Source organism: Tamandua tetradactyla, chromosome X (genome assembly GCF_023851605.1).
Source record: "Tamandua tetradactyla isolate mTamTet1 chromosome X, mTamTet1.pri, whole genome shotgun sequence".
Lineage (NCBI taxonomy): Eukaryota > Metazoa > Chordata > Mammalia > Pilosa > Myrmecophagidae > Tamandua > Tamandua tetradactyla.
This window is the reverse complement of record NC_135353.1, coordinates 171,800,490-171,812,547: the sequence shown is the minus strand read 5'-3', so window position 1 is coordinate 171,812,547 and position 12,058 is coordinate 171,800,490. Positions and strand designations below refer to the sequence as shown.

Genomic DNA, 12,058 nt, shown 5'->3' with positions numbered 1-12,058 from the left:
AGTACTAACTACAGTTCCCATTTTCCATCAGGGTTCCCTGTCTGTATTGCACAGTCCTGTGCCTTGTTATTGCTTTTTACGTTTTTATTCTAGTAACACATATACAATCTAAAATCCGCCCCCCCCCCCCACTTTAACCACATTCAGATATGCAATCCAGTGCTGTTAATTATGTCCACAATGTTGTGCTACCATTACACATATCCATGATCCAAACTTGTCTATCCCCCCAAACTGGGAACATTCTCTTTTTAAAGGGTGAGGTACCTCCCTGGCTGCCCACTAGTGTCTTCTATCTGGACACCAGGAGACAGAAGCCAGCAGTGCCTGCCACCTCTGCAGCCCCTACCAACTGCCCTGGCTTCCAGCCACAGCAGATTCTCTTGAGTAGCCCCAATTGTTGGAACCTCAGGAGTCTTGGGTTCCTGCGCGCCCTGCTCCTGGGAAACATACCCAGATTCTAAGTGCATCCAACATACCTTCCAAGGAGCCCATGCAGAGAAAGGGAGAGGGAGCCACAGAGAGCTGAGAGAGAGACACCAGAAAGAAAGAGAAAGAGAAAGTCGAAAGGCACATCTACAAAAAAGACACACTGTGAGAACCGAGGAGAGGGGATGTTCTGAGGATGCCACGCTATTCTGAAGGGGGCTGAACTTCTCCACCACCAGGCCAATTGCACTGGTGCCCCGCCTCTCCTTCCCAGCTCCCAGCTCTGGCCTCTCTCTCCTTACAGCTCTCCCCAAAACTCTGGCCCATGAGCTGAGCAGGCGAGTTCCTATGTCTACACACAGGACAGTGGAAGGTTCCTTCCAAAACCCCACCTTCAAGGTACCCGTGACCACAGCCTTCCATCCCACCTCCTCCCACTCCCTCCTTCCCAAACCAGGTCTTGGTGAGCCCCTTTCTCATTACCCAATCATACATCAGCAAGACCACAGAAGGGAAAGAAAAGCCTCTCTCTCTGCCCAATGCTTCTGCAGCAACTCTGGCTGTCTTTGGGTCCTACTGAGTCACACAGGTTGTGCCCTCCAGGCCTTGCTTCCCAGAGCTAGTTTTCTTGTTTACTGAGGTGGGCAAACCCCAGAGAGAGGACCCGAGAATCTCTGCACCTTGGACACACACCTGTTGCCCCCCCCCCCCCCTTACCAATCGCCGTTTATTTTCTGAAGAAGCAACACGTTGGCTCATCCCCCTTAGCAACAAAGGGTTGCTAAGAAGCCACAGGCTGGCTGGTGCCAATAGTTCAAACTCGGCGCCCACTTCTGGCTAGGAGATTTGACTCCTGGGGTGCTGTGCCCTCAAGCGCGTTTCAGGAGCCAAATGCCCAGAGAACTTGAAAACCCGTTTAAAGCGGCCCATTTGGGGTCAAGTTCACGCCGGCGGACGGAAGACAGCTCATCAAAGAATTTCCAAGTTTCAGACGAACACGGTGAAAAAGTAAACGCGAGGTCAAGAAATGTCTAATTCATCTCCAACAGCGCCCCCCGCCCTAATAAGGCCACCAGAGACACCTGTCCCCCGGAACCCAGCGGCTCCTCTATCCTCCGACTTGGCTTGTAAGTTCCACGTTGCAGTGTCCTGGGTCGCAGGGTCAAGGGGAGGGTGTCCGAGTGAGGTCCCTTTAGAGCGAGCTCAGAATCCCAGCCGCGAGAGGGACGCACGAGGTGCGAGGTGACCCGCAAGAAGCTTTGTGACGTCGGGGTGCCAGACTCAGGGGGCTGGGGGGATGGAAACGAGAAGCGATGCCAGCCGCAGGGGCAGGCGGCACACTGTTGGGAGAGGTTCGAAGGGGAGGGCCGCCCTGCAAACCGTCCCGGCGCGCCGGGGGCGCAAGGGCAGCCCGACGCGGCGTCCCCGAGCCATTGGCACTCGGCAGACACCCAACAGGGAGGCGGCCGGAGGACGCACGCGGGGCCCTTTGTCTGACAACAGCCTCCCGGGCGGCTCCGCGCTCCCCGGCGGCCGCGTCCCGGCGCTTCGCACTCACCCACAACGGCCAGGATTTCGAAGTTCTCCAGCCGGTAGGCAGGCGGTTCTGGTGACGGCGCCTCGGGGCTGGGGCGCGGCGCGGGCTCCCCGTCGTGGGTCCCCTCGGGGGTGTCTTCGTCGCGATCCCGCGGCGCGGCCGGCCGGGGCGCCTCCATGGGGACGCGCGCAGCTCCGCGGGGCTGGCCTTCCCCAGACGCAACCTCGGAGGGCGGCGCGGAGGCGGGGGCGGCGGCATCGGCGGTGGCCACCGGACACTGCTCGGCGCGCCCCCCGCGCGTCCCCGCCGCCCGGTGCGCGCCCGGGGGACAAAGGCGGGCGCGTGCGGCGCTCACTGCAGCAGCAGCAGCAGCAGCAGCTGGTCGTAGTAGCCGCGGACCTCGGGGGGCGGGCGGCGGGGGCCGGGCGGCGGGGGCGGTGGCGCAACCGGCGCGGGGGGCGCGGCCGGGGCTGGCGGGGGCGAGTCGGGGTCCCGGCCGCGGGCGCCTGGGTCTGAGTTCATTCCACCCGGGCCGGCGCTGCGCGCGCGTTAAGCGGAAGCCGGGCGGAAGCGGCCTGGGCGGGGCTCTCCCCGCCCGCTCTCCCCCGGTGCCCGCCCCGCCGCGGCCCTCCTAGCTGGGGGCGTGTCCATCGCCGCGCTCCGCCCCAGTCGCGCCTTGAGTCGCGGCTCCCCGCGCCGGACACCGAGGCCAAAGGTGGCGGCGGCGGCTGGACTTCGGGGTGGGGCGCCCTGAGGTTGGGGTAACCCTCCTGCAGCCAAGGCGCGGAAGGCCGGGAGGCGGGCGGAACTGGGGACAGGGAGGCGTGGCCGAGTAAAAGAAAAGTTGAAAAAACACTGAAAGTGGAGGAGGGGAGGGCGCGCCGGGTCGGTGGCCCCGCGACTCTCGGGAGGGGCGTGCAGATTCAGCCGAGGACACTCGGTCCCGGGGTCAGGACAGCCTCCTGACCTCGCTGTGGGGTGACAATTACGCATGGCCCTGGACTCGGGTGGGAGGCAGGCGACACCGGCGCGGAAGCTCCCGGCCGGCTGCTTGGCAGCTTCCTGCGAATCTGTAGTTGTTTCAAAAGAAACCTGAAAAACTAAGGCGTGAGAGGCGAGTGATGAATGAAATCGGCCACAGGTTTTGAAATGCCGGTCACAACAGGAAAAAGAAGTACAGGGCGCAGGAAAAATGTGGATTTCCGAAACAACGGCTGGGTTATTTTGGTGTGTGTGTGTGTGTTTTCCAGGGTATGTCTCATGCAATATCTAGGAAACAAACAACTCGTGCGTATTTGAAATTAGAACGTTTTTGAACGGTGCGTATTCACCCGGCCGCGCTGATGGACAGGCAGATCACGCCCGGGTGGGCCTGCAGCCAGTCCCGGGTCCGGGGAGAGACTAGGCGACAAGCAAGGCAGATGAGACCCATTTGGGGGGCAGAGGGACGCGTCAGTGTGGAGCGGGGGCGGGCGACAGGAAGTCGGAAGCCGGCGCCGGGTGTGGCTTTCTGGCCCGGAGCTGGGAGACTCCGGACCCCTAGCACAGTTTTGTGGATGCAGCCAGCTCTCCTCTCTGCCACGTCCTGGGCTGGAAAGCAAGGCACGCGCGTTGCCAGCCCAGCCGCGCCCGCCCCTTGCTTTGGCCCAGCCTGTGGGCCCCGGGCGCGTGGAAAGCGGGGTCTACCCCCGGGGCCCGCGCCCTCTCCACGCGGGGATTCGACCCTGAAAAAGCTGACGGCTACGGGGCTTTGCTTGTCAAGGATTTTATGCCCGCTGGAGCTGATGTCTTTCCCTGGAATTGCCAACGTGATCCAGACGCGTTGAGAATGTCACTCTGCGTGGGTTAAAGAGTTGGCGTGCGGCGCGCCTCGCGCAGGCCCACTGAGTTTCGCAACACTTGGCTTTACAAAGCAGCTTTCATCGGGGAAGGATCGTAAACGTTCCTCAGAAACCACAACATGGTACTGTAAAGCAGGAAAAACAAAAAAAAACCCTGTAGGCAAGGCATGAAAGGTCCTTACGCCTTTAAGAGCAGGCATTATTGGTTGTTGGGTAAGGAAATGCTGAAGTCTGTAAGGAATAGGTGCCTGCGTCTCCTTGGAATGGGCTGTAAATGGCAGGGTGTAGCTGGAAAGGGTGTTAAGTGTAAGAGAAATCAAAGCTGTGTACTTTTATGTTTGTTGATTCAGAACACATATATATAATCTATACACATGCATACACCTGATATATATACACATACACACTCATACATACATGTATGTGTCAAATGGGAGCTCATTCAACTATTTAAACAGATACTTTGCAAATATATTTATCATGGGCAATGATATGGCTTGTTTGGCCCTGCTGGAGATCTTCTCAGAGCATCTCCAAACTTTCAGAAAGGCCATTTCCCAATTCTCCACACAAGAAATGATCAATTCAGCCCTGCAGGAGGGTGTTTAGTTGTAGTAATAAGGCTCCAAATTTACATATTCAGGTTTTAGTGATATTCAAAACAGCCTTCTAGTGTGTGCCTCGAATGTCCCAGGAATATAACATTAGAATATTATATTCTAATCCCATGCATTCGCTCAGTATATCCTTTCCCATTTTCTCCAATACTGTTGTCAAGTCATTTCATAGGGCTTTCTTGAATGTTTCCACTCGCACTGGGTTGAGAAGGGTTTCCCCAAAATGCATGTCCACCCAGAACGACAGCGGGTGGCCTGATTTGGATACATGGTCTGCAGATATCATTAGCTGAGATGAGGTCCCATGGATTCATTGGGACTGAAACCCAATGGGATGTGTCGCTATCAGAAGAAGAGACACACACAGCGATGTAGAAATTGGGGTGATGTGGACACAAGCCAAGCAGCACCTGGAACAGGAAGGAAGGGTCCTGCACCAGAGATTGCAGAGTGCATGGCCCTGCAGGCACCTTCATTTTGGACCTCTGGCCTCCAGAACTAAGAGACCATAAATTCCTGTTGTTTGAAGTCACCCAGTTGGAGATACTCTGTTGCTGCAACCCCAGGAGGCTGATACAACATTCATGACTGAATCATGTGCAATGCAAAACATTTATCTCATCCTAGTGATGCAAGCATCTCTTAGCATTCACTGTAACTGCAGTCCTTTTCTTCTCCTGCATGCCTCGTCACAGGACAATAACAGTAACGCACTGGGTTTGTTTTTGTTACTGCATTAGCAGCTCCTGATAATCCAGAACTTTGTTCTGATAACAGTCCTTAGCACTTGTGCTTTGGTGCCCGGAGCTGAGCCAAATCCAGGATGGTGATGCTTATTTTGTAATTGCGAAGCCTTCAGGGTCCAAGCCAGTGCATCATTGTCTCTTCACAAACCATCTTTGCAGGCACGCAGGTCATTGGAGATGATATGTGGGATGAGACAGCGTATTAAACAGCGGAAACTGCACGTGTGGAAGGAGGGTTCAAGCCCAACCTGTATTTTCAAGCTGTGCAGCTTCTAGGGTTAAACTGGATAAATGTGGATTTCTGAAATCCAGCTATGCAGCTTCTAGGGTTAAACTGACTTAGGAATGTCCTTTCATATGACTGAAAGTAACTTTTCATCATGAAAATAGCTTTCACAACAGGTTAGGGAGGTCTTGAATTGGTAATGGATTTATAGCAATTAATTCAACCAAGATAGAAATCTAAGTGTCCAAATAGCTGGAGAAAGGGATTAGGTTTTGAAATGACCCTAAATACCGAATTTAATTACCAAAAAAAAGCACACACACAAAAAGCAAAAAACTTAGTCTCTCTTTCTACAAACTGATATTTAAAACTAAGGAAAAGTAGATAGGCAGTAAACTGTTAAAAGGTTAAGGAAAAGTAGAAGGTCAGTTAACTTTTAGAATGTTAAGGAAAAGTAGAAGGGCAGTTAACTGTCAAAATGTTACGACCAACACTATTGTAACTCTGTATCAAGCACTAAAACAGAATACTTCTAAACTCCTCCATTTATTTTGAGGTTTCTCTGCAGTGATTTGCGAGAAAACCTTATAGGAATGCCTTGAGGATAGTCACATAGTCAGCTTTGCAGACCATTCATCTAAAAAATGCCTACCCCGGCTTTGTAATTAAAATACTCTAATTACTCCCCCACCCAAGAGATTTGTGAAAGTGTTTACTTCTCAAATATTCCGGACCAGCAAAAGTGCCTAATGCTTCCCAAAAGCTGAACAAATGCACTTAAGGAAGCATTAACATGCCATAGAGAAAGTTACTTTATGTGTCCACTTCCTTGCTTTCTTATTGGTTTCCTAACTTGAATGTTAAAAGTAACTTTTTACCCAAGGAAAAGTACTGAGGTCCAAAAGTATTTAGGAGGTCAGAGGATTTAAGATTAGGTTAAGCAGGGACAGCCTTCACTTCATCCCTTAACATGCCATTTGAGTTTACTTTAAATATTTGGATTCTTCTGATCTCAAAATGGGAAAGGGAAAAAAATTTAGCCCAATCACCTACATTGTGGAATAGACTAAACCTTACATTTAGAGTTCATTTCACGAAGATAGCTTTTTCTCTTCTTTTTATTGAGACGCTTTGTCCCTGGGACTTTTAATTAATCCAAAGAGTGACATATACAACTCTAGACACAGTAAGTAAGAAACTAGTAGCAACAGCTATGTTTTTGGAAAAAAACAAGCTGATTTAGCTTCTTGCCTTGTACTATTAATGATTAATTAAAACCTTTTTGAATCTTTGGATTAATTAAAACGAATACGAGAAACATTAGATTTAACTGGGAGGAAGAAATGAAACTTAAAACAATAAGATCAGAATAAACTAGAAATGTCAGGTGTCAAATCACTGGTGGGCATGGAGGATAAAAAGAATCACAGAATTATAGAGGAATAGCTTTGACTACATAACAGATAGAATTACCAAAATATAAACAAAATGAAAATACACTTACAAAAGCATACACAGAACATAAAAAAAAAAAAAAAAAAGTCAGCAACCAAACTAATGAACAGGCAGTGGACATTCGTAAATGGACAGTTCACAAAAATAAGGACATAGCCGTGGGTCATTCAATTATGGATGAATCATTTATAGTAACTAATATTCAAACCAATGTTAACGAAGCACAAATGTGATGCCTTTTTTCTAATCCTTGTAACACGAGAAAGTTGTAACATCCTGATACTCTCTTGCTGGTAACCTCGATTAGTAGAAAGCCTTATGGCACTATAAATGATCATTTCCTTTGGTCCACTAAATCTATTTCTAGGAATTTATTTTTCGAATTTTGAAGTCTAGAGTACAGGAAAAAAGTTACATGGTTATAATTACCCATAATTCGAGGAATGGAATTTGTTATTATAGAGAAATAAATAGCAATAACTTTAACATCCAAACGTTGGAGAATGCTTCTATCTATTTTTCATAAAAAGTAAACAAAACAAGAAAATGATGGCTAGGTTTCATTGGCAGTAATCCAAATTTTACAAACACTCTATCTTTACTACCTAAAAGAAAGATCAAAAAAAAAAAGGAAAGAAATAATATTTAAAATCTTAAGTGCTTAGATTAGGAAATTCTCTATTTTTACTTTTTCCCCATTCTTCTAAAAGCATATATCATTTTCTTATAATGAAGAAACAGAATACACAATAAATGATTTCATAGATTATACTATAGGAGAGATTTGGAGATCAGTGTTTCTAAGCTGGTGGATTTAATTAGAGTCATTTTAGGCCTTCTTAAAAATGTAATTCTGTAATATATCTTAATTTTGAGGAGAAAGGTGAGAAAACATTAAGCACTATCAGTGAAGCAGATTATTTCACATCTCTTGCTTTAGTCAGTCATCAATACTTATTGGTACAAGATGAATAAGTAGCCAACTTGAAAACAGCTGAAGGACATGAAGATATTCATGTAAGTAGAAACAGATACTCTGACCTTGGAGAAAAAACATTCACACTGTAATTCTTCCTTCACGAATGATTCAGTGCAGTGTCATTTGGCAATGTGTGTGTAGGGACTTGGCAAAGTGGAATTAGAGCTTATCTGGTAGAACAAATGTGTGAAACAGGATTCTAAACTTCTGAAAAATGAACCTTGTAATGAGGTGGAACTAGCTTTATGATAAAACCAGGATTTGTAAAATGGTTTGGCATTGGAGAACAAGATAGAGATATGCATGACTTTATAGTGTAGAAAAAAGAAGCAGAATAAATTGGTCGTTTTGAAGAGAAGATGAATAATCTAATACATACTTTTTGGACACTTCAGTGATTCAAGTTAAACCAAATAAAAGAAATTAAACCTGGACCCCTTCTTTGCTCCTTACACCAAAATGAATTCTTTATGTATAGAAGATGTATGTTAGAAAATAATACCTTGAAGCATAAAATAGGGACTTTTAAAATATAGGCAATTTGGGGAACAGGAAGTCTTTTCTCAGAATTATCAAGGAAAAGCATATTGGGTTTCTGTAGTCTAGGAGAAAACACATATGTTTTTATGTAGACATTTATACAAACACAGATACATAAAAATAAGCACGTATATAAACATATAAAATGTATGCATGCACATGTGTAGACAAACCAAAATGCAGTCTATACATATATAGTTAAGTGTTTGTATATATATATATGTTTGAATGGATGTCTACATAAAACTTTAAAGCATGCATAATATAAAATTACAGGAACTAATTTACAAAGCAAATGTTAAAGTGAAAAAACCTTTGCCACCCCTTGCCCCCCTTCCCACAAAAGGTGAATGCATCGACCACTGCCTGCTCTATATCCTTTCTTGGATTTCCTTGGTCTGGTCTAAGAGCTGGGTACTATCATTTCTGCACCTTTACAGAAAAAGGAGGTGGACTCGCCCCAAGCCAATTAACTCCAAAAGGGGGAGAAAAAAAAAAAGAAGAAGAAGAAGCCGTAAAAAGATGCCCAAATTCTCTTCTGCTGGGAGAACTGCCCATCAGCTCATTCCTTGGTGGTCCTGACTCACCTGCCAGGTGAGCCCTGCTCTCGCTTCTGAGTATCAAGCATTGCCCCACCCTGCGAGTCAGAGCCTAAACCAGAGCTAATTTTTTCCAGGCTCCCTAGGAAATGGGTATCAAAATCCTCAAATGTGCTGACTCTAGCAGGTAACCATGCAAGGTCCATGCTGGTATTGTTATGCAAAAAGACATGCCTAAGTGCACGAAGGGAGTGAGGAACACAAGACAGTGAGTGGGGCTGGTGAGATGGCAAAGACCTGGAAGCCATCCATGCCTGTAGGGGAGGGGATGGGGGGCGTCAGTGAAGTGTGTGAGGTCCCTCCTATGGACCAGGCACTTATCTTAGGCAGTTGGGTAAAACTGAGATTAAGACACAACAGGACACCTTGTCTCTGGACTTGCCATATAGGGGGGCAGGTGACGATGACTCATAAAGCAGGGGATTAAAGAGTAAGTTCGAAAATGCAGAATACTGGGGAAAAGACAAAGAATAGGAGAGAGATGGGTACAGAGACTTAGGTTTGGATGCAGAATGCGACACTTACCTATAGTAATATTACACAGAATTACATGTCTGTAAGTATCTATTAATATTAAAAGCATGCATACATATGTATATGTGTATTGATGACATATATAGATGATGGGTGTATGGATAGATGCATCACAGATGTTAGAGGATGGATGGATGGATAGAAGAAAGAAAGGAAGGAAGAAAAGAAAGAAAGGAAGGAAGGAAGAAAGAGACACAAAGTAGGTAGTTAGGTAAGTAAATAGAGAGGGAGGGAGGGGGAGAGAGAGAGAGAGAGAGAGAGGTAGAAATAGAAAGTCTACCAGAGAAGGTAGGATTTGAACAAAAAGCTGAAGAAGGGAAGTAGTGAGTGAGCAGAAGTCTGGGGGAAGCTCCAGCCCTCGGGTGGGAACATGTCTGGCTGGTCGAGGGACAGTGGGGCAGGGTGCTAGTATGGTGAGAGTGGAGCATGCAGTGACAAAGAGGTCAGGTATGACCTGGGGCCCTTGGAAGGACTTTATCTTTTACTCTGAGTAGGGTTGCTGGATTGAGCAAATAAAAGTACAGGGCACCCAGTAGAATAGAAATTTTGGATAATGATTTCTTTTAGTATCAAAGTGCGGTATTTGGGACACACTTATGCTAAACACACGATCGAATCTGAATTTTAGATACTCAATGCATGCTTTTATTTTTTTAAGTATAAATATGTCCCATGCGATATTTGGGAGGGGCCTATGTATGCTCCATTCCTCCATTGAGTTGAATTTCAAATAAACCACAAATATATATATGCATATTTGGTGTATCCTTGAAAAAGCTTATTTGTGCTTTATCTGAAGGTCATTTTCAATGGAGCATCCTGAATTTCATTTGGCAACTCTAACTCAGAAGAACATGCTAACTATTGCCACATTTTGAGTAGAAAGCTGATGTGATCTGCTTTTGAAAAGACCTCTCTGCCTTCTGAGTTGAAAATAGACTGCCACGGAGCAGGGACAGAGGGTGAGGTCTGCTCTACTGTTATTGACTGCAGTAACACACAGAAACATCTGAGGAGCTCTGCAAAACCAGAGAGATACTTGGACCCCAGCAGAGAATGAGTCAACATCTCAGGGGGTGACTCCCAGCACGTCTTCAGGTGATTTAGACCCACATTAGATGTAAGAACCCCTGGGTCAGAGGTAGTTGGAGTTATGGAAAAGAGACGGTGGTGCTTACACAAATGGATGCATCCCTAGCAATGAGGTAGATGTCAAAAAAATAAAAGGAGGAGGTGTCTGCATGTAGATTTGTGGAGTAATCTCAAAGTAATATTGATAAGGAATTTCTAGGATCTCTCTGTGTAATGGAAAAGGATCTATCACAGGAAATTCCACATGGGTCCCAAAGAAACAGGACTTCCCTTCCTAAATCCATGCACAGGTGGGGGGCCCAGGGCAGGCAGAAATTGCTTTTCATCTCACCCTCTTCTATTCAGTTTCAGTTTTTTATCAGAAGATGTGTTATAATAGACCTTTTTTAAAAAAAGACCTTTTTAGAACAATTTTACGTTTACAGAAAAATTGCACTGAAAGTACTGAGAATTCACACGTACTCCTCTCACCCATAAACACACAGTTTCACCTATGATTAACTTCTTACATTATTGCTGTACATTTATCACAATTGATGAACCTGTATTGATCCATTGCTATGAACTAAGGCCCAGAGTTTCCCTAGAGGTCACTTTTTGTCTTGGGCAGTTCTATGGGTTTGGACAAATGGTTAAGGTCATGCATTCTCCATTTTGGTATCATTCGGAATAGCTTCACTGCCCTAAAAATCCTCTATGCTCCTTCTAAATTCTCTCCCCCTCCCCCATGGCAGCCACTCCTCTTTTCCTATTTCTGTAGTTTTGTGGTTTTCAGAAGGTCAAAATTGTTGGAATCATACAGTGTGTAGCCTTTTCACATTGGCTTTTTTCATTTGTTGCCTTGAGAGCTCATTTCTTGTTATCACTGAATTTCACGTATCCCTCCATTGTATGGATTTGCCACAGACATTTATCACTTCTTGATTGCTTCCAAGTTTTGGCCCTTATTAATACATGGTACTTTTTAAACAAATGCTTTCATTTTTGTTTGTTTGTTAGTTTCACTTTTAAAAAGGAGAATTAATAAGTTGCTAGGTTACAGTTCTAAAGCCAAGAAAATGTTCCAGTGAAAACTAGTCCATAGAAATGTCCAATCTAAGGCATCCAGGGAAAGATATCTTGGTTCAAGAAGGCTGATGAAGTTCAGGGTCTCTCTCTTAGATAAGGAGGCACAGGGCGAACATGGTCAGGATTCCTCTCTCATCTGGAAAGGTATCATCTGCTAGCCTTTTCTCCTTGTTTCCTGTTTCATGAAGCTCCCCCAGGGGTTACATCTCCAAAGGTCACTGGTTGGTAGACTCTACTTCTCGTGGCTGTCATTCTCCTCTCTCCGAATCTCTTGCTTTCCTCAAAATGTTTCCACTTTTACAGGATTCCAGTAAACTAATCAAGACCCACCTGGAATGGATGGAGACACATTTCCACCTAATCCAGTTTAACAATCACTCTTGATTGAGTCACAT

At 46.2% G+C, this 12,058-nt stretch overlaps 1 protein-coding gene across 1 annotated transcript in view; it reads right to left on the bottom strand.

Moving 5' to 3' along the window:
* PRKX (protein kinase cAMP-dependent X-linked catalytic subunit) overlaps positions 1 to 3,398 on the bottom strand; it is a 98,879-nt gene extending 95,481 nt beyond the window's left edge. Inside the window, exons 1-3 of the mRNA XM_077147041.1 lie at positions 3,298 to 3,398; positions 2,579 to 2,774; positions 1,988 to 2,504 (exon numbers count right to left, since the gene is read on the bottom strand). Of these exons, the coding sequence (XP_077003156.1) occupies positions 1,988 to 2,504; positions 2,579 to 2,774; positions 3,298 to 3,398 (814 nt within the window). The remainder of the gene's footprint in view (positions 1 to 1,987; positions 2,505 to 2,578; positions 2,775 to 3,297) is intronic.
* Positions 3,399 to 12,058: the final 8,660 nt, after the last annotated feature.